Source organism: Sinocyclocheilus anshuiensis, unplaced genomic scaffold, assembly GCF_001515605.1.
Source record: "Sinocyclocheilus anshuiensis isolate Anshui unplaced genomic scaffold, SAMN03320099.WGS_v1.1 scaffold78, whole genome shotgun sequence".
Lineage (NCBI taxonomy): Eukaryota > Metazoa > Chordata > Actinopteri > Cypriniformes > Cyprinidae > Sinocyclocheilus > Sinocyclocheilus anshuiensis.
Window position 1 is genome coordinate 4,437,060 of NW_015544250.1, and position 23,302 is coordinate 4,460,361.

Sequence of the window (23,302 nt, forward strand, 5' to 3'; positions counted from 1 at the left end):
AGCGTTTGAGAGAGGCGGGGCATAGAGGACCTACAATAATGTACAGTATTTGAAAAATAATGTGTTTTTTGAACATTAAAGCATGTCAACATATTCTGTTACACCAAATACACAAAATAATGATCTTAGATCTCTGATCTTATGCTAGTAATTTTGCTATTTGACACATTCAAAGTCTTAGTTTCATGAAAGAAGAGTATAAAAGCGCCTGAGTAGGCGAGAGAAGACCAACAGGAAGCCATGTGGTCAGTGAGAGTGTAATCTGTCCCTAATTCACACTGTGTCATTTCCCTATGGGGGAATGGATGCGCTCGGCAGTGGGAGCTGGCACAGAGAGAGAAGCAGCCATTACTGGCTCAGCCAGAGCTCCCACAGAGACAAAAGAAATTATAAATATCACTACACTGCCACGACACCCTGCTCTCACAAAGCCTCTCATTATCACCACCAGAGAATGTCAGGGAAGAAATAAAGACTAATGGACTAACCTCTCCTACTAATCGTTTTTTAGACGCACTCCCACAAAGTGCTGCTTCCCTCAAGGAAAATTAGACTTTCTATTTTTAACCTGCTAAAAAAATGGCAATAGAGATAAGACTCTTCGCTGCCAAGCGATCGACCTTTTCAAATGCAGCAACTTTTTGAACTTCGGTTTCTTTTTCCTTGCTGCTTGATTTTGTTTGCTTAAATAACTTACTTTTCTGTGCCAGTATGACTAGTGGGATTTTTGTTAACCATTTAGATTACATGCTCAAAGATTAGTCGTTATTAGGAATGATGGATTAATCCCAGGCATGAAATTCCAAAGTGTTATTTTTTTTCCAATTGCACAACAATGAATAGGATTTTCCGCCATAACGGGATTGTGGTTTAGGTTCTTTATCTGAAGCAGTACAATAGCTGTAAATATGAATTTAAAAGATCAAACAACTTTGGTTCTATTGTTAAGTAGCTTATAAAAGGAGGGAAAATATGTCACGGCACTACGTATCCATAGCTTGAGCCCTTGAGCCAGGCTTTCTATACAGAGATCAGCCCTTGGAGCTTAAAATTACCCTTCTGTCCGTTGAAACGGTTCACCTGTGCTTTGAATTGTGGGTAGAGTCTGCAATGAATCACAACATTGCATTACTCTTTCATTCCTCAACCAATTCTAATGTCCCTATGCCAACGCTAATATAAAGTACGGCTCGTACTTCCAGATATTATGAAGCTACCGCAATGTCCCTGGCAGGAATCTGATCATTACATTAGGGCACGTTCTATAGATGAGGGAACCACACAAAGTTAGTCACAAGGCCGCTGTGTGTTTATACAGCACTAACATGTGGTTTGTTTTGCCTTAGTGTTCATTAAGGAAAACAACAGTTTTCCTGTACAATAATCACAGCCTCAGTGCTCACTGGAATGCAGCGGTTTTCCTGTTCTTTCAGTCTGTACGCTCACATTTAGCCCTGCATTGAAATCCAAGACCGTGTATTCGGATATAACACGCTAGAAAATTCCAATTAACCCCTTTTTGGAGCTTTATCCAGTCGCAGTGTAAAAGATATCAATGTTGCCTAAAAAATCAACTCTGTGCCTGTGCACATTTCAGCAGAGGAATGGTTTAGAAGCATAGCCTCGAATTCACCATGGTTCACAAGAGATTAGTGGTGCTAAATTTGGATCCCACCTGAACAGCATTGTATCCCGGAGGTCAGCTTAATGTAAATGTGATGAGAGGATTATAACCCAGGGATGGATTTTCACATGATAAAATGACACTCGGTGGAACCATGTGCTGATGCTCAGTCAGATGGAACTGAAATAACAGTCAGGGGCTCAGTGGAGTAATAGTGATGGTCTCTTCATTAGAAAGCGAGTGCTTTAAATCCAAAGTGCCAGTGGTTACAGTGCAGAAACAGTGCCTACTATTTTACCTGGGGTAAAGTATACTGCATGTATTTCCAAATCTTTTTAAAGCCCAGATGGATTTTGCAGATTTTTTTCTGTGCTGTAGTTTTTGGGGCAAAATCTGCAAAATCATGATTAAATGGTAAAAGTTATATATACTGTTATTATTTTAATTATTAAATTATTAAAATGCTAATCCCTAGAGGGCAGTTACGGTCTTTTTATGTGACTTACTAATGCAGGTGCAACTCTGCTACAAATCAAACCTGAGACAGTGGCAGGACATTGGAATAAAAGCGCAGTCTCTTGTGGTTGTGAAGTAGGGTTGTGACGGTGAGGAAATTTTCCCACCGTTTAATCGACGTGTGATGTTGTTAGTTTTTAGTTAATTTGAATTTTCCCTCTTTTCCTCACTTTCCTTCGCTTTTAAATAGCTTAAAAGCACTGTGCGCATTTTACTTTCACTTTCGAATTAGTGGCAATTCGGCGTCAATTGCTTGAATGCAACAACAAAATACAACGTCAAACTCAATTTAGCCTATATATAAAACATAGAACTTTTATTAGCAAAATGAATAAAAATACACTATGCTATAGGGCAGGCTATGCCTAATATAAAATAACAAATAACTTACATGAAATTATCCACAATTGTCTTGTCTGTCTCACCCCACTATTCCTGTCAGTCAGATCGACTCACTCTCCTCACTGGATAAATTAAATCTGATCTGTGATGCGACTGTCGTTCGGCATGCTGCATTGAGCAGCCGCGTTCAGTTTTTAATTAATTGTAGTGTCTGTTCTTTTACAACTAAATGATTTTTATGACTATAAAAAAATCAAAACGACGGTGGGGGTCGGTGCCGCGGTGGGCAAGTGACGTAACCGGTGTTGCGGCTTAACAACGGTATCACCGTCAGCACCGTCTATCGCGGCAAGCCTATTGTGAAGTCATAATGGAAATGCTAATGAGGCAACTGTTACCTTTCCATTGGTGCACTGTATGGATGTGAATCACTGTCATGGTGAAATACAGCTCTTGCCAAAATGCCCGTGCTGTTGTCTCCACAATACAGATGCTTGTTCTGACAAACCTGCCTAAATCACGCCATTATCGCTATAGGCTCTGGTGTGACGAACCCATGATTCACAGGTGCAAACATTGACATGGTAATCTCTTCCTAGAGCCAAGTGTAAAGGACTGACTTCAAGCAATAAAAGGAAGCTAAGTGGCGAATCGGTCTCATCTATTCAGCTCTTTGGCCAGGCTGCATAATAAGCAGAGTCCTGTCAGGCGTTGCAGAAAAGAGGGGAAAAAACACAAAGCATAATAAACAAAGCCCCTATTGCTTCTTTTCCTGACAGCACTGCTGCTAAACTTTGAACAGTCGTTATTTACACCATTCGGTCCCCTCTTCAGTGCAGCTGTCGCTATGACATAAAAAGAGAGAAGCGCACTTGCTCCGAGCCAGCAGTCAGCAGGGAACGGGGGGAAAAGGGGTAGGGAAAATGAAGAAAAGAGAAGGGTGGTGGTAGTTAAGGGAGCAAAATCATACAAGATAAATCCAGTGATGTTTTACAGTTGGAGAGAAGAGGTGATTGTGCTCGTGAAGGTGAGGCCTAAAAGCCAGAAGGCTGCAGAAAGTTGCTTGCTCTGCAGATGCCAGATAACACCTCAAGGGGAATGTGCCTTGCACCTCCAGCATGTGCGAAGTCACACAAAAGAGCAGCGTGAAGGACAAAACCAACCCTAGGACTGGGTTTTACAACTCCCTTTACAGCCATGCTAATATATTGCACCTCAAAACTGAGCTAGTACACATGTATGCTAAGGAGGACAGCTTAGCTAGGATATTAGCACTGTTATATGTAAGCAAAGTGCTGTTTATAATTATGCACATGCTGTTTACCTTTGATCACTTTGTCCCTTTAGCCTCTACATGCAAATCACGAAGAGACTTCTATATCTTGACATGTTCGAGCACACTAGCAAAGCCCTGTTCACTTAAATTCATCACCATGTTTAAGCTAATTACAATTGTTGGACTGCATTGCTTAATCATATGTGATTCTAAGTTTGTTAGCCCTATTGGACCACCTAGCACTAATAATGCATGCAAATCAAATGGAAGGAAAAAATAGGAGCGGAAATATGGTGAATGTGTTCAGACAGTGTAGATTGTATATCTCTAATGGCTGCCTTATTCGTTTAGGGATGATTGCTCTGGTGCCAATGATTAATCCCTCCAGGACTTAATGGTGTCAAAGGGATACAAAAAAGGAAAGAGAGAAAAACAGAAGAACAGAATTGGAAAGCATAATTAATGGATTCAGATCCTGTTAAACAGCCCCCTTACAGAGCAGATAGTAAAAACAGGGTGCGTGGAACCGGCACCAAATTTGTTCACACTTTGTTGTGGTAGTAAGATCCAGGCCTCCCTCGTGCAGTGGATTTGATAATTAACTCCCTGGGATAAATGCAGAAGAAAGGGGCCCCCTTTTGATTTATCATATGGGGGAGACGGCACTATACCGGCCTTTGCAAACTGCTATTTCATAAATTGCTTTTTTTCCCATTGTACTTTTCTCATTGTCAAGACTGACAAACAAGGTTGGGAAGTGTAGATAATAAAGAAGAAGCAAATGTCAAAAAAAAATGAGAGGGTGATGTTAATGTTTTGTCATAAAGGAAAGCTCTTAAGTGCACTTTTCTTGACATAAATGCATTACTCAAAAATGTTTTAGGGAAAAAATCTAATGGTCCTGCATAGTGTTGTCACGGTACCAAAATTTCAGTATTCGGTACCAATACCAGTGAAAATCCACGGTTCTCGGTACCAATTTCGTGGGTCTTTTGACAACACTAGTTCTGCAGCTAAAAGAAGAATCATTTTTAAAAGATTTGTCAGACCTATTCAGAAATCCTTTTGCTACAGTTACCTTCTTTCTTTCTTTCTTTTGAATGTTAACATCTTTTGATGTTAGCTCTTGTAATTGACAAAACAGGCGCTTCTTTAGAGAACTCTGACTGAACGCCATTCTTAGAAACCGCTGTCTCAGAGAACCACCATGCAGCGTGACTCAGGTCATGCTAATTTCCGTTGCTACGATGTGCTTCACCTTCCTGCTTTGTGTAATCCTGCCCAACAACTCCTTTGGAATGTGAAGATAAACCTTTCCTGCCATTGTCCCTTAGAGAAGCCGCCCCCTCCTCTTGGGTTAGTTGACACATTCCTTCAAAGGAGGCAGAGGGCCTTGGTTTAGTGAATGAGGTGCAATTTCCATTGTCTGTTTCCTTTTGCGAGTCTAGATGTTCTGATGCTGATTTATGTACTCATTACTCTTGCTCTTCTCTCTTTCAGAAACGTGGAGACGCTGGTGAGGCGCTGCACCATAGAGTTAGCCTTTAGACTACGAGGACGAAGATTGAGCCTTCTGATACTTCTTTAAACTCTTAATTTTCTAACCTGTTGGGTCCCTCGGACCATGGAGGGACAGCAGGATTCAAAGAGGACTTTGAAACAAAGCCCTGGACATGGTTCCAAATTGTCCTTTACATGCTGGTTGTTAGTCTTAATCTTGCCTGGAGTGTGTTGTGAACAGTCCTTTACAACGTTTCACCCTGAGCGACGAGAATGGGCCTTCAATCACATGACAGTTCACAAGACAACAGGAGCACTCTACATTGGTGCTGTCAACCGTGTGTACAAGTTATCGGGAAACCTGACATTATTAGTATCCCATGATACTGGTCCAGAAGATGACAACAAGGCCTGCTACCCTCCACTTATCGTTCAGCCTTGCTCTGAACCATTGGTTTCTACCAACAACATCAACAAACTTTTACTTATCGACTACTCTCAGAACCGACTACTTGCCTGCGGAAGCCTCTACCAAGGTGTCTGCAAACTGCTACGGTTGGATGACCTCTTCATTCTGGTGGAGCCGTCTCACAAAAAGGAGCACTACCTCTCCAGTGTCAACCAGACGGGCACTATGTATGGAGTCATTGTGCCCTCACAGGATAAGGATGGGACCCTCTTCATTGGTACAGCTGTGGATGGGAAGCAAGACTACTTTCCAACCATCTCTAGCCGGAAGCTTCCTCGTGATCCGGAGTCTTCAGCTATGCTGGACTATGAGCTACACACTGACTTTGTTTCATCTCTCATCAAGATTCCCTCCGACACCCTGGCTTTGGTCTCTCATTTCGACATCTACTACATCTATGGCTTTGCCAGCGGCAATTTCGTCTACTTTCTAACCGTGCAACCGGAGACGCCCGAGAACAGCTTGTCGTCCAGCGGGCCCTCAAACGACCTGTTTTACACCTCTCGAATCGTCCGACTCTGCAAAGATGACCACAAATTCCACTCCTATGTGTCATTGCCTATTGGTTGTGTCCGAAACAGAATTGAGTACCGCCTTCTGCAGGCGGCCTACCTGGGCAAACCTGGACGAGTGCTTGCGGCATCCCTCAACATTAGCGCTCAAGATGATGTGCTCTTTGCTGTCTTTTCCAAAGGTCAAAAACAGTATCACCATCCACCTGATGACTCAGCCCTCTGTGTCTTCAGCATTCAGGACATCAATGCATGGATCAAGGAGCGAATGCAATCCTGCTATCAGGGAGAGGGGAACTTGGAGCTCAACTGGCTGTTGGGAAAGGATGTACCTTGTACCAAAGCGGTAAGAAACCTTTTTGTTATTACTAGCCACAGCAGCTAGCTTACTAATTAGCTTGTTAAACCAGCTTTGAATTTGAAGCATTGTTAGATGTAGTATCTGAAACCCTAATCATGGAAGCTCTTTACAAATTGTACTACTTTAATTGAGCTTGTTGTGTGCATGGCTTATTTAAGAGCTTTATTTCGAGCTCTCTGCCTTTGAATGATGTTCTCTTGGCGCAATATACATTTTTTTGCCCTCTAAGAAACTGACAGTTCCCATGCCTGCTTTTGCTCACTAGAAGACCTCAGTAGATCAAAACAGTCAGATGGGGAATTGTTACTAATTTTATGTTTTCTTTGGAATAAAGATAGGATCTGCATCATAATGTTTATGTTGCTGGTTGTTGTTCTTGCATATCCATATTTCATTCTTAAGAGTGTAACAGGATACTATCCAAGCAATCATGTTGAACATTGCAACCTACAGGATTGAATGTCAGGCAGAGTTAGGGTTAGTCTAAGCATGAAAGCACACCCCAACAAATCCCATGAAATTAATTTTAGACTAATCCTTTCAACTTGTTTTTGTAATTGTAAATTGTTTTTTCAAAATATTCTTTATCCGTCTGTAATTATGGGTAATTGTTTAGCGCTGATAGGATGAGTGGCTTCATTAAAGTTTAGGTAAATGGGTGTCATGTCAAAGTGGTAATATTCCTCTCCAGAACAAATGTAATAAATAAGGCATGAAGTCACAGGATGTCACACAAAAGACCACATGAAATTACTCTTGCGTTTTTTCTTTACTAGTCTTGCTCCAAAAGAATCACAGTCCTCAGAGTTTTTGCTGTTTAACTGGGGGTGTAAACAAATTTAATTATAATAATTCTCTGTGTGTATGTTTATTTACAAGTTACCACACTGACAAGTGGTGTGTTGATGCTTATATAAATATAAATATGAATGTGTGTATTGTTTTATGGCTGTCAGTAGGGTTGGGTATCATTTTAAATTTTTCGATTCCGATTCCGGTTATCGATTCCGATTCTTATTGATTCCTAGTTTCGATTCCAATAAGATAATAATAAAAATATTTTTAAAAAAATTTAAAAAAAAAAACAACTGAACAAATTTCAGGTACAGAAATTTAAATGGTTCTAAAATGGAACTGGATCTCGATACCCAACTCTAGCTGTCATTGATTGTTTTGCATCTGTGTGCGTGAAATTTAAGAGAGAGTCTTAATGACAAACTATTGCTATGTGGTTTCCTCCAGGGCATTCTTTATTAGCTTCAGTAAATTCGCCATTAGCATGATGTCAGAGGTGATTGTCACTCTGAGGAAAACATTATTGAGTGTCTGAGCAGGGTGGTCTTCATAGTAGCAGACTCCACTCTGGCCCCATTAAGGACCCTAGAGGATCCCCTGTCTGACCCCAGGGGGGCCGTCAGTGGCTTATGATGTCAGCCAGCCCTCCTCCATGTTTTTCTAGGCCTCATTAAAAACATTGCACTAGAAACCTCTTGCGTCTTCTCTTCTGGTACTAGAGGAGTGCCAGGATTGACTAAGGAGGAGGTCTGAGATATTAAAATATGAAGATATATGTTCTGTAAACACTCCTCAGTCAATGCCGTTCAATAAATCTATGGTATTATGCAGGTAGATCTTTAAGGATTAGCATAGCGAAGTCTGTGAGCCCACATGAATAAAACGCCACAACTCACCATCCTCTTGCTGCCACCAAGCTTTTTGTTTACTCCCTTTTCATGACCAGTAGGAGTATGAAAATATTTTTACAGTAAAAGAATCCTCCTCGGACGTTTTCATTTGCTATTAGAGCTCATTTTACCTAAAAAAATACTGCTAGAAATCCCCTACCATAATGTTTTTGTTTAATTTCCTGTCAGTTATTTCAGGCTATTTTTGATTACTGGAAACATGGCCTCTGCGCTGACTTCGGTCTAGTTCCTTCGGCTTCAGTGTCTCTGCTGAATCACAGAGAAAGTGAAACTTTCACACAGGGTGATAGGAAGAGAAGTCATAAGCCGAGAAGACTGAATGAAAGATTTATCACAGAGCCCAGCTTTGTCTGTCTTCCTGCCTGGCCTTCCCGACTGTCTTCCTGCCTGGCCATCCTGCTCGCTGCTTTACATGCAGCCCTTTGATGCTATTCACTCATTCAGCCGGTGTTACGTTTCATCAGGCTGCCTGATCAAGCCTATCGCAGTGCTAGTTTGAGCACTGATCTAAGGAGGACACTCTTTTGATCAGGTGGCTTCCAAAGTAGCGACCCTTGTCCAGATTTGTGTATGGAACAATAACCCCCTACCTGAAACAGCAGTAATAGGAAATGGGTTCCAGTGATGAGCATAAGCGTTGTATGTGAATATCTAATCAGGCGCTTTAGATAGGTTCCATAACAAAGAGCACAAGGGAAGCAAAATTTGGCGCTGAAGGTTAAAAAGCTCACACTCAGTGTAAGATTTTTTTTTGAACAACATATATAAAATGTATCAATTAATTCAAGTTAATAATCGTATTGATTGGTTAAATTCTATAAATTTAGAAATGTAACATTTGCTACTTTAGCTCATTTAAAGTAGCAAAATTTATGATACCATCTTTGCCAGATTTCATCATCAATTTGGGAAATTTTGGTCTTTTCCCATTGAAGTATATAAGATGTAGAATGAATCCTTTTCTCTAAATTAGCATAAGATTTGCAAGACCAGAATATAGCTGCCCGAGGGCATTAACAAGATGAATACAGAGTGGACTGACTAAAAAGGACGTTCCATACAAACATATTTAAATAATGTAGTCAAAGGCCAACTGTTTTTGAGGAACAGATCTGAAAATCTCTAAGGAGGTTATTTTTGGATTGAAAAATAAAAGAAAACATGATGAAGAAGGGCTGGAACGAGATCTGCCGAGTACGAGGCATTTACATCCCTGCTTTATTGCTGTCCCCCAGCTTGTGAAGGGCTGGGAGGCAGTAAAGATTTTATAGCGTGAGCCTGTAGTCGAGCAGGTTGATATTAAAGGGCTGCGGAGTGTTGGGGACGAGCAGTGCTGCGTTCAGCATCATGACCGAGCGCACAGTATCCATCTCTCTTACTCTACATGGCACTTTGAGGCCAGTGTCAGTCACAAACTCCGATGACCTGAATCTAAACGCCGCTGAGTGTTGTAACTCGCCGCCCAAACTCAAATGGGGATTGATAGTGGCCCATGCATGCATGTGGCATGAAAAATGGACCATAGGCCCTCCCATTAGATTGTAAATGTTTATAAGCTTCAATCTCTTTAGTTTAAGGTGGTGTGTATGTGTGTGTCTGAGAGAGAGGAGGAGATACAAGGAGAGAGCAATAGAAAGCAAGCAAGGGAAAAATATGGTGTTTCTTTTGGCCCTGTGGACACATATTTCACACTCTGACTAGTTTGTCTACTAACAGTGTCCAAAAGTGGATATACATGGAGAACCAGAGGATTCTGTACATTTTCTGAAAGTCATTTCCAAGAGTCATTTCCACCACATCTTAAATGATGTTTAGCAGCATTCTGTATCGACAATTTAATTTGTCAATTCAAATTAGGTAAATAAATAAATAAAGATAATAATTTGACAAAATTATAACTTAATTGAAAATACGCACTAAAATATTTTGATATTCATATTTACTTAAAAGATGGAAATGAGGGACAGTTGTAATAAATAAATAAATATATAAAGATTGAAAGTATTTATTTATTTATATGCTCATTTTATGCATTTTAATAGTATAAGATTGAAAGTCTGCATCTAGAAAATAGCAGAAATAAAGGTGGCGTGGTAAAAAGTTTTTAAAAGAAAAATGTTACAATTTGTTCGTTTTAATAAAAAAATTCATTGCAACAAAGAAGTGCCTGAACTTATAGAAACACTCTGTCCCTGACTAGATCATTTAGATCAGAATTAGAGACTGTGTGCTTATGGTTTTAGCCCTGGTCTCATCTGTATAGGTGTTGTTTTCGGCTGGTGTGGTGTGTAAGTGTGTGTGAATGTGCTTTCGTCCCCAGCCGGGGTGAGCTACACTATTCTTGTAGCACAGGGTAATGAGGCAGTCAGGGAGCCTGGCAGGACTCACCAGAGCAGAGCGGGAACATGAAAACCAAGCATCTGGCTGGGGAAACCACACTCAGTGGTCCGGTTACTGTCTCCCCTCAGAAACTGAACAAGAGTCCGTATTCTCTGGCCTTCACTGCAAATGCAAACTACCAGCTGGTTGGGCATCACTTGATAGTGTGATACACTAGTAAAACTGAATCCCACAGTCACTGAAAATCTGTAAATGTCAGAGAATTTTTAAACAGTGATTTCCATGCTTGGAAAAGTCTTGGAAAATTTCATAGTGAATATACACTACTGTTCAAAAGTATAGGGTCCGTAAGATTTTTACAAATATTTTTAAAGAAGTCTCTTATGCTCACCAAGTCTGCATTTATTTGATTAAAATTACAGTAACAAACAGTTTTTACCGTTTCAATGAAAAACAATTAAAAATAACTGTTAATACATTTTAGAAAGTAATTTACTGTATTCTTTTGATGCAAAGCTGAATTTTCAGCAGCCATTATTCCAGTCTTCAGTGTCACATGATCCTTTAGAAATCATTCTAATATGCTGATTTGCTGCACATGAAAGAAATTTGGATGTTTATTATCAAAGTTGTGCTGCTTAAAATCTTTGTGAACACCATGACATTTTTTTAAGGATTCGTTGATGAAGTCCAGAAGAACAGCATTTATTTGAAATAGAAATATTTTGCAACGTTACTGTAACTTTTGATCAATTTAATGCATCCTTGCTAAAAAAATTTGTATTAAAAAATAAATTAATTAAAATGCACAAATAACCTTTCAAGTGGTAGTGTGTAGGTTTTATCTTAAAGCCATTTAAAAATATATATTTTACAGTAATCCCAAATACCTACATTGATTTTTTTTGGTAGACAGTAAAAAAAATATTCTCATTGCTTACCCTCACTTGACATCAAAACAAACAGCTGACGTTGGATCGGTTAATGTGATTTGCTTACAAAGTGCTTGCCTGTATTAAAATCAGTGCAACCTTTTCACCCCCTAACTGATGTCTGTATAAACAACCGAACTCACCTTGACTTTTAGATTCAAAGCAAACTGCTGACTCTCGGTTGACCTTTCTCCTCCTGTAGCCTGTCCCTATTGATGACTCCTTCTGCGGTTTGGACATCAACCAGCCCCTTGGCGGCTCTCAGCTGGTGACCGGACACACACTTTATACAGAAAGCCGTGATCGCATGACCTCGGTGACCTCCTACATCTATAATGGCTACTGTGTGGCTTTTGTTGGCACCAAGAGTGGACGACTGAAAAAGGTGAGTCTTGTCGCAGATGGGTTTTTTGTTTTGGAACGTTGTGCTGAGAATCTGAGATGTGTACAGAGTTAGACGTGTTTGAGTTAAATGGAGAAGTTGTAGACCGCTAACCTCACGTACAGGCAAACATTTTTGATCGCAAACAGTGTGTCATGTTAGTTATTAATGTTGTCTTCTGGAGCACTGCTTTGAAGTGCTCTACTGGCCTCATTTAAAAGTAGAGATGGAAAAGAGGGAACCAGAAACTTTTTGACTAAATATTTAATACTTTTTTGTAGGATTCTTCTGGTTCTGTTCACTTTCCCGACCATAATGGGCAGCTTAAAGCGACCTCAGGGGTTCCTGTCTGCCTCCCTAGTCTATTCATTTTAATAGAATGTCTTCTCAGCCAAACCCATGGAAAGGATGTTAGACAGAAGAGCCAGACACTGTTAGGGTTATCATATGCGTTATTATAATCTCTTTCAGATAAAGGGCATAAAGAGAAAATGTGGTGTTAGATGCACCTTTTTGGTTGGTAATGGCAGCAATAGACAAGAAACCATCACTCAACTTCTATCACTTAAGTCAACATGAAACGCCTTTCACTACCCATTAGATTTGCTATATTTAACAAGAAACAGATGTCGTGTGGGACATAATTTTATTTATTCTAGAAAGGCTGTGTTACCTACAGTACAACATAAGCCTAAAACAATAACTAAATAACTTTTTAGCTAATAGGATATATTTATTTCTGCTCTAGATGTCATCAGCCAAAAAGAAAAATAGTTTCTGAGCCAGAGACAGTTTGGCCTTTTTGATTTAGGATTATGAAAACATTTTTTTTTCTACATTAACCAGCTTTATTTTAGTATTATTTGTATTATTATAGTATTTATTAATGTTTTGAATTATAACTATATATCTTTTATATTTTAATTTTAGTTTAAGTTTTAGTAATTTTAAGTTTTGGCATTTTTATTTTTTTTATATTTCTAAAAAGCTTTATATTTATTTCAGTTTTAGTTTTAGTCATTTTAGTCCTTAAACTTATTTATTTATTTATTTATTGCCAAAGCAACACTTCACTTTCATAAAAATGTAATATTTTATTGCAGCTTTATTTCAATTACTGAAACGGATTTGCAAATTATTTTAGTTAACAATAACAATACTGACATACACATTAACTGAAATGTGCACGATTAATCCAATAAGTGTTTTGAGAAAGTAATTTTGATTTCATGTTGACTTTACAGATCTATTTGTGTGGTTCAAAATGTTTGCCCTTTGTTGAGCATCCAGTTCATTAAGTGTTGACATGTTAGCATGTGGCTAATGGAACTGCTGTGGTTAGTAGCAAGACGAGACTACCTGCAATAGGCAATTATGAAAATGACAATGGTTCCGTCAGCTGCTTTTGGGACTCATGCCCCCTTTGGGGCACGACAGCATTGAGTGACAGGCCAGACCCTGTTAGACGAGCAGGAACAGGCATGTCCTCACCCCACAGCAGCTGCAGGAGACACCAAAGGGATGAAGACAGAGAGAGACCTGCTCTACAAACATTGGTTTTGTCCCTCGTTCCCACCTGCCCCCCTACAAACACACACAAATAACAGCTGCCTTCCCAGACGCAAGGGAGAATGGACAATGTCAAAGTGTCAAATCGAGTGTTTGTTTCATGCCGGTAGCATGGCAACGTCCAAATTGTGTTTTGCGCCTTGATTCATTCATTTATAATTGAATCAGCACCGCAATCAGGAAGTGGCATCGGAGGCATTCACTCTCTGTAATCCTCTTGTTTTAGTGGCTTATTAATTAATGTTATTTTTTTCTCCTCGCGGTTGGTGAAATTAAATTAGGCCAACAGCGCTGTGCTCTTAGAAGTGCTGCCGTGGCATGTTTTTCTAGCCTCAAGCTTGCTTGGATTCTCATATCGCCGCCCTAGTGGGCAGAACGGAGAATGAAACATACCGATATGGTGGAATTAGAGAGGTATTACCCTAGATGGAAATACTGAGTGTCTTGCGATAGTCTCTGCAAACCCTGAGAATTCAGTCACATCTGCACAAGGCATAACAGTGTCGAGGAAGAGGATGAGACGGCCTTATGAGAGCTTGTGTGTTTTGGAAAGGTTAGGGAGCTATCACAGCCCCAAAAAGTGTGTCTCTTAGAGAATACACAAACGAGCCTTGAGAGCTCAGGAAGCTGGGATTTGTGAGATACTTTGTTTTGTGTCCATGAACCTTTTTCCCTGCTGTGCAACTCTTGATTATCTGGCTTTTGTGTTCCAGCTAGGGCTGGATGATAATTTGGATATTTATTGAACATTCACCAAATGTTCTCTATGAGATTGTTGGTGATATAAAATTAAACAGCATCATGGATATTGCAGTGATTTTTATTTGGCCAAAAAGATTCCTATTGACCATGTAGTTTTGTTTTGAAATGTTTGAAAAGATGTTTTAATACACTGATTTCAGAGCAAAACTGGCACTGGAGCTTGTTAGTTCAATTCATTTCAATTAATCAACTGTCCATTTAATCAAACAAACCACTGATTCAATGATTTGCTTGCGTCTCCTTGTGGCATTTTTTGCATATTAAATGTCTAATGAAAAAAAATGTATGTAAATATTAATCTAATGTAGTTTAAAAATGAAACTTTTAATTACTATGTATTATACTGGGGCATATAAAATGTTTAAATATTAACAAATAATAAAATAAATATACAATATATTTTAATATAATATTAAATTATTAATTGAAAAAGAAATGGAAAAAAATATAATTTTTAACCAGATTTTTTACTGTATTTTACTTGTATACTACAATCAAGACATTTTCTATGTAGAATTTCTATAGCAATTTATAAATGTAATAATAAGAAGAATGTATTTTTTGAGACATATTCATATATGTGTGTGTGTGTGTGTGTGTGTGTGTGTGTGTATGTATTTTGTTATTTTTATTAAATAGTTCAAATTTAATAATAATAATAATAATAACAAAATTTTTATATATCAATATATCAATTTTTTAATTAACAATTTTAAAAGTATAATTTCCATTTAGCTATATGACCTAGCCCTAGTTGCAGCCATGCTGATGTTACAAGATTTTGATGCTCTATAGGTGATATATTGTTGTACAGGGGTGAGTGGTTGCGCCTCAACTTTGAAGAATGGAGTCTGTTGCATGATCTGCCTATTCCTGCCCTCCACCTGCAAGAGGAGGTGGAGGGAACGAGAGAAAGAGGGAGAAAGTGTAGCACAGCAGCAGTGAGAGAAGGGAAGAGACTGATGAAATGTGAAATTTAGCTCAGCTGAAGAAACCGGGCTTGCACTGCTGCCTGTAATTGGATTGGCTCCTTTCCCAAAGAGCAACCCCACCACTCTCTGTTGCCACTTTCTCTTTTTCTCTCCCTCCCTCTTGCTCGCTCTCACACACATACAAAAATTCCCCATTCAATCGACACAGTTCCCTGCCGTACCCTCCCGCGCTCCAAGCAGAAGTTCCATGCTGGCTGAGCTCTCTCTCGCTCTCTCTCTCTCTCTCTCTCTATATATATATATATACCCTGTTAAAGCAGATACAGTAGCTGGACTAGTAGCTGGACACACAAGTTGAGGAAAAAGCCCTTTGAATGAATTAATGAAAGCAGACCCAGGGTGCTATTGTCCACATTCCACCAGGCTGCTGTAGGTTAAACAGTTCCAACATTAGTCATTTTCACACTCCTTTTCTGTAGCTGTTTTAGGTTGAATGAAATATTGGAGAGTGCTGAATATAAGCAACATTAACAGCCATCCACTGGGCTCTGAGATTGATTAATAGCATGCAGGATTCTGAAAACGCCATAATCACTTTGGTCAATACAGATAACAATGATTATTTAAATGTAATAACTGATGAATGATAAAGTGTGATGGTCAACTTTTACATGCTTGAAGTGAAATTGAGCATCAAAATGGTATGATGTAAAGTAGAAAAACAAAGATAACAGATTTGTTCTTTTAAAATATGGGCTTTAAAAAGTTCGGCCTAATTGGAAACCAAATTACTACCAAAAAATATGGCATTACCATATGATATTATGGTAAAAAAAAAAAAAATTGTTTATTGGCTTTTATTTATTTATTTATTTTTCCATTTAATTTTTTGGACATATATAATATATTATTATTATTATTGCATTTTTTAGATGTACATTGATATGAATATGAAAATTATTAATATATGATACCATTCATATATGATACCATTGCTATGCTGTTTTATCCACTAGTATTTTTCATTTTTATTTTATTTAATTTGGACATGTATTATGGTACCACATTATTTCATTTCATGATATAGTCACTGCTATATTGTGGTGGTGTTCCTTTTTACTGTCAGAAAATGTAGGAGCGTTGTGTGTGTTATAGGCTCCTGACCTTACCCCGGTGGCAGTGCCCTCTGAGCTGATGGGTGGCAGAGCAGCGATACTGTTCACCTCAGCAGGATTTTGGCAGATAAGGGTGGCAAGGACAGCAGAATGAAAATCAGTGGCATTCAACGTCCCATTCAGCCATTTTATTTAGAGGTCAGGATAGCATCTGATTTTAGTAAGCGTGTGAATTTATATTCAGAGGGAAAACATGCAGTTCTAATACTTAACATTAATATTAAAATTAGATCTTATTTGTAAGCAGAACAAGGTCTGCCATATTTGCTATTGAAAATATCAGCCTCTGTTAGCAGTATTGCATCAGATTAATTATAGGGCATGAAGTTAAGTTTATATTGTGTTTTAAGTGCAAATCTCAGGGGAGAGTGTGGGCTTCCTGAGAGGAGGGGAAATACGTTAGGAGCGATCAGCCCCAGAGGGTTGCTTTTCTCTTTGATATTGTTAAAGAGGAAAAGACTGCATGCTAAAATTAGATCTTTAAAGTTATCCCACTGGGAGATTAGTGCTGATTTGAGATGGTCACACGATCTGTACTACATTAATCCAATCAGAGTGCAGGCATCATGAAATATGGTATGGTAGATATGGTGTGACTCAGGTTTACTAAAAAAGAAAGTCATTCGAAAAGAGCACCTGGGCTAATTATACGCACCCCCATTAGACAGTAGTTTGCATGACCTACATGGTAATTCCACTCATGTAAAACACCCCAAAGGGACACTATTCTACATCTGCATTACGTAGTATTGGGGAAGCTGCTTTAAAACTTAGCTACTGATACTTTAAAATAGATAAACAACAGTCAGGCTGCTCTTCAACAATATAGAAAATATAGTAGTATTTAACCAAATATATGATTATGTAATTTATTTTTACAATCAGAGCAGGATTTATCTGGCACAAAAATGAGGGATCTCAATAAATGCACTTACTAAAACTAGAAAACACCCATAAGTGACAGATAGTGTTGAACAACAGCGTGTAACTACATATACTACAAAAGTTTGGGGTCAGTAAGATTTTTACAAATATATAAAAAAAATTGTCTCATACTCACCAAGGCTGTATTTATTTGAGCAAAAACACAGTAAAAATAGTACTGTTGTGAAATAATAGTACAATTTAAAATAACCATTTTCTGTTTTAATATATTTTGAAATGGAATTTATTCCTGTGTTGGCAAAGCTGAATTCTCAGCATAATGACTCCAGTCTTCAGTGTCACGTGATCCTTCAGAAATCATTCTATCATGCTGATTTGCTGCTCGAGAAACATTTCTTATCTTTATCACTGTTGAAAACAGTTATTCTACTTAATATTTTTGGGGAAGCCATGATAATTTTTTTCAGAGTTCTTAAATAGAGTTTAAAAGTATAGAAGTCTTTTGTAACATTATAAATATCTTTACTGTCACTTTCTGAACAAAAGTATGAATTTCATTTCAAAAAACAAAACAAAAAACTAATCCCAACTTTTGAATAGTTGTGTATTTTGCTACATAAATATGTTAAATGCTGCTTAGACACTAAGAATCAGAATCATAATTTTGAACTCTACACTGTAAAAAAAAATCCGTAAAATTTACGGTAAAAAACTGGCAGCTGTGGTTGCCGGAATTTTACCGTAAAAAATACGGTAGCAACATTTTAGGTTTTACGGTTTTAACTTAAATTTACAGTTAAATACCGTATACTATACTTTTATACTTAATATACCAACCTATTGAAGTACTGAAATCTGTTTTGCACCTTTGTAATACACTGATAACCACCAAATGCAGGTGGTGATGAGAAAGTCACATGATGAACCAAAGCCCATCACAAGCAGCTTTTAGATAATAACATACAGGTGCATCTCAATAAATTAGAATGTTGTGGAAAAGTTCATTTATTTCAGTAATTCAACTCAAATTGTGAAACTTACCGTTAAATTCACGGTCATTTTTTACAGTGTACATAGAAGCAAAAAAGGACAGTTTAGAGAAGTATTTTTGATTACTTCCATGGTTTGCGTGACTATAAAAAGCTTAATTCACAATACAATGACAGAAACAAGCAATGTAGCATTATATCATGTTACAACACTAGTTGGTGGAAAAACTAGCTCACTATACCATTTTGAAAACAGCTGCGCTACTGTCATTCTCTTGAGAAATGTAGTTAGTAGCATCTCTATTTTTAGTTAGCTTCTCCCCAACACTGTTTTTGTATGTTGTTGTTAATGCCGCCATTAACATCTCATAAACAGCGCAGTGGGCACGCATGACCAAACTGATTTGTGTCATCTTGCTTCGTTTGTTAATCAGTATTTGGTTTGGACTGTGTTCCGACAGGGCTGGGAAGAACTTCTCAGGTGGCTTCCTTCTGGCAGGCATTTGAGGCCCTAATTGGACAAATTTCTCATTGAACTGGTTAAGTGAGTTTCTGGGCACCCATCCCACTCTCCTCGACACTGACATCATCGCTGACATGGTGGATGTGTTGAGGACTTAAACAGGGACGCAGCGGTGATCTGCAGCTGAATGCGGCACATGAAAGGAACGGCAGTTTAGTGGACCGACACGCAGCTGTGTCCGCTAGTTAGCTCAACCTCCATCGCTGCTCTCTCAGAAACGCCTTTACTTTGTTCCGAGCATCCCTTGTGGTCTAAGGTGGTGTTTGATGTGCTAGTTGCTTAAGTCTTTGATGAGCTGGGAAACAGATGGGTAGTGGCTTTAGCATGTTTAGCTTTCCCAGTCTGTAGCCTTCTGATTCCACCATGTCGTCCTTTAGATTTGGTCTGTAATGAGCCATGGCTAAAGACGTGCTTTATTGTCTCGGGTGCACAGCAGGAAAGACAGTTGGAAATGTAACATGTTCTCCAGCACTTCTGTAACTTAGCTTTACGGCAACTTCAGAATAAAACCCTGTCCGTCTCATGAGAATACAAACAAAACCAGCACATATGCTCACTGAAATGTAGTGGTATGCATTTTTAAAGATCCCATGAAATGGCTTGGCACAGTTTTCTTTTCTATGCTGACATAGTTCATTTTTCAAAGCTAAAATCTTTCATTGCATGTCACAGCCGTGAAGCATGACTTACTTGCTTTGAATTGTGTGTATCTGTTTAACAATAATATTTGGAGGACACTAGCATATAGATTTCTCAAAACTAAAGGTGCAGTCACATTTACTGTTGTTCTGTGATTTTTCTCAGCCGACAACCAGTCAAGTTGGGTTCAGGTTGGTCATACCGATTTGTCACGCTGGCCAACAGAAAGCTGCTTGGTTTGAAAGTGACTTCTGTGTGAGCTGCGTTTCATACTTCTCTACACTATTGACAGTGAACCTTTTTTTCCCCACAAAATTTTGCTGAAATTTCGCCAACGTGGCTGTATCTTAACGCACATGGACTAAAAGCCACAAAACTCATAAAAATCACAAAAATCTTTTTTAGAGTCTTTCCTCTCTCTCTAGATGTCTGTACTGCTCTTTCCTTAGAGAGATCGGCAGAGATAATTTTTACTTTAGCAGAAACTTAATGAGTCATTTAGAAACAGGCTGTCAGCGGCAAAAACCCTCACTAGAGTTTGCCCCACTAAGCAAAACTTGCCCGGCAGTTATGTGTTAATTTGTTTTTTCAAGGTGAAGGGAGCATCCGGCACATCGGTTTTCATACTGGTGGAAGTTTCTCGACATACTGCAACACTACAACAAACTATGCTGATGTGCAGCAACACAAATTGGTGTATCTGCAGTGTTGTTGGCTGAGGTTAAACTTTTCTCCTACAGTTTCATAATTACTTAAATTGAGTGCTTTTTGTAAAAGCCAAGCATTTTTCTTTCTTGTTTTAATTCCATATTTAGTGTGGTCTGATATTATCCTTGATGTTCTGGTTCCAGAGTATTTTAGATTAAAAAAAGGCCATTGATTACAATACAGTATCTGCTGCCAGATACAAACAGCGGGGAGATGCATTTGTTTAAATGTTCCTCATGGTTTCAGTGTTGTAAGGAAGCTTCAATTATATTGAACACAAATTAGCAAAACAATAGAACATGCGTTTCAATCATCATCATTTCTCCCTCCTCCTTCAATTTCATGTTGAATTAGCGTCAATCTGCCTGTAAATTGAATGCTTTGTCTTTTTCCGTCTGTCTCATGTCTCTATCCACTTTCCACAAGATACAGTTGATGTTCCGATGACTTTGAAAAGTGTTATTTTTTCCATTTATCGAGACTCTAAGGCTCTGTTTTGTAGCCTGTTTGTGAAAAGTGGCTGTTACATCACATTTTTAATATGTATGGTCTGAGTACAAGTGTACTATTTTCAGACATTTTGTAGTCGCAAAAGCAGTTTTACCAGCAGATGCATCCTGATAGCATGATCAGGTGATTACAGTAATCATTATTGTCTGCTGTGATTGCAGATGGTGTTGCACCCTCAGTGCCACCTTGCTGGCTCTCAGTGAGATTGTGAACAATCTTCCTAATCATGTTACTGTACACTGGGCAATTCAACTTCAATTTGCCTCCTACCAATAGTGGGAGACTCTGATTAGCTGTTGAAATTAGGAGCTGCGAGAGCACATATTGAAGACTGGCTTGCTCTGATTTTCCAATGGGAGCTTGTTCTTGGATTAGACAAGGAAGAGCCCAGTTCTTCAAGTTGATGCAACCCCTTTATAGGCAGCCAAGGTTGGTGTTTCAAATATTGCAGTAGTATCATAATGTTGAAATTCCTGTTAAACAGTGATTTATAGTCTCAAATCATAATAATAGTGATGTTTGATATATGTGTGTTTGGTTAGCAGTGCTATTTGACCATCTTTAGACCCATTTTTGGTGCCTTGACCCCAGGTTGACCCATTCGACTAAAGCAGCAAAGACAAAAAGAGAGCAAGTGACTTCATTCTGCTATTCAGACCAAGCCTCACAGTTCTTTAGGAGGGATCTCAAGCATTCCTGGGCTGGCTCAGGACTGAAGCGCGGCTAAAGAGCCAAAGGCTGAGAGATAGCGGGACCCTGCTGTTCCTTTCACTCATCAAACACACACACACACGCACACACACATATACACTTCTGCCCCCAGACCTCTTCCACTTATCTTCTTGGCACTGTCTTCAGTCGGCCTTCTGTCTGCGTACAGTCGTGTGTCCGAGCCTTGTGTGTGTGTGAGAGCTGAGTACTGGCCAGCTGTCTTCCTTTCACTTTTGAGCCGCTGTGAGCTCAGTGCTTCGTCTTCTCTCTTTTCTGTGTCTCTGTGTTTTTGTCTCTCTCACACTGTCTTTCTAGCTAGTCCATTACATTACCATTAGACAGCCCACCCTGCAGTGATCTCATTACTGACACACATACACCTACTCGCACTCTCTCGTTCATTCTCCTTTTCTTCCTAGCTGTCTTTCGTTTCTCTCCCCCGCTCTGTTTTATTTCGTGAGATTCTGTTTTTTTTTCTCTGTGAATTATCGCTCTTTTGTACTCAGTCTGTTCTTTGTTTCTCCATTTGCTCTTTTTGCCAGTGCTTTAAGTTTGTTTTCAAACCATGTTTTTTGTACTTTGTGCTGTTAAAGAGATATTTTAAAATCTCTGTGGACGCTCTCCTAAAGTAATATTTTTCTCAAAAATGAAATGCTGTCATCATTTGCTCACCCTCATGGTCTTTCAAACCCTTCTGACTTTATTTTGTCAATGGAACCTAAATGGAGAATTTTAAAGAATTGTACTGGTCACTTTTTCCATTGAATTACAATAAATGAAGGCTTCTTAGCTGAGAAAAGGACATAAAGGTATGCTAAAAGTAGTCCTTTTGGAGTTTTGTATGAGAAACAGATAGAAACTGAAGTTGTTATTTGCTGAAAATCAAATAAAAATCTCCAGTTTTTGAATGAATCTTTTCAATGAACCAGTTGATCCAGATCACCAAACCAGTTTGAATGATTTGTTTATGAATCAGTCTCATTTGATTCTTTAGTTCAACTCACTTATGATTCTTGAGTTCAACTCACTTAGCTCACTGGAGGAGAATAACTATCAGTGAATAATGAATGAAATTTTGATCTGAAGCCTTGGAATATAGTACACTAGTCCACATGTGGACCACTTTTATGATACTTTGATGATGTATTTGTGTCCTTTTTGAAGCTTGAATGCTTCAGTCGCCATTCAGGGTAATTGCGAGGAAAAGACTGACCAGCACGTTCTGCAAAATCCTTATTTTGTGTTTTCACGGAAGCTGTATGTCACTATGCTATTCTGAACATAGCCATTGTCTCGTTTTGTAGACTGATTGCATTCAGATCAGGAAAGTTGATTAGGTAGTTGATGCTAATGTGCTCTCTCAGGATCCCATGTTCTGCACTCCCGCACAGCATCTGTTTATTCCTACCCTTCTACTTTATTAATCTCCTTACTATAAACTTCTACCTCTTCATTTAATATACTTCATATCGCTTTTCAGGAGAGAGGTACATTACTCTGTTGACTGCCAGCCGTAATTGGTCTTAACATCATGAGGTTGGTGAATTAACCTTGTGATTAGTGTCAGTCCTCACCAGAGACCTGCATCCACGGTTCTTGCCATTATATTTCCCTTTTGACTAAAATCAAGATGCGGTCCATATTAAAAGCTCTGTTTCCTGAGACCGTCTGTAAGAGGAGGACAGTTTGATGGAATGTGTGTAGAATATAGAATATGTTTAGAATGCGTTAGACCTTGCATACCAGTTCACATGCTTTCTGTCCTAAATAGTATAGATTTGACTTGATGCATCCCAAATCATTACATACTGACAATTAGTAAGCCAAATGCACCTAGATTATGCCTTTTGAGGTGTTTTTTTTTTCTTTTCTTTTTTTCCAAAGTGTGCATCCGTGAATGGTTTTCAAACTATTACCCACAACCCCTTTCACAACAGAA

The 23,302-nt window shown here is 38.7% G+C and overlaps 1 protein-coding gene across 1 annotated transcript in view; it reads left to right on the top strand.

The window, feature by feature from the left end:
* LOC107697844 (plexin-A2-like) overlaps nt 1–23,302 on the top strand; it is an 82,091-nt gene that overhangs the window by 28,275 nt on the left and 30,514 nt on the right. The window contains exons 2-3 of the mRNA XM_016498693.1: nt 5,259–6,585; nt 11,781–11,963. Coding sequence (XP_016354179.1) covers nt 5,383–6,585; nt 11,781–11,963 — 1,386 coding nt within the window. The 5' untranslated portion in view covers nt 5,259–5,382. The remainder of the gene's footprint in view (nt 1–5,258; nt 6,586–11,780; nt 11,964–23,302) is intronic.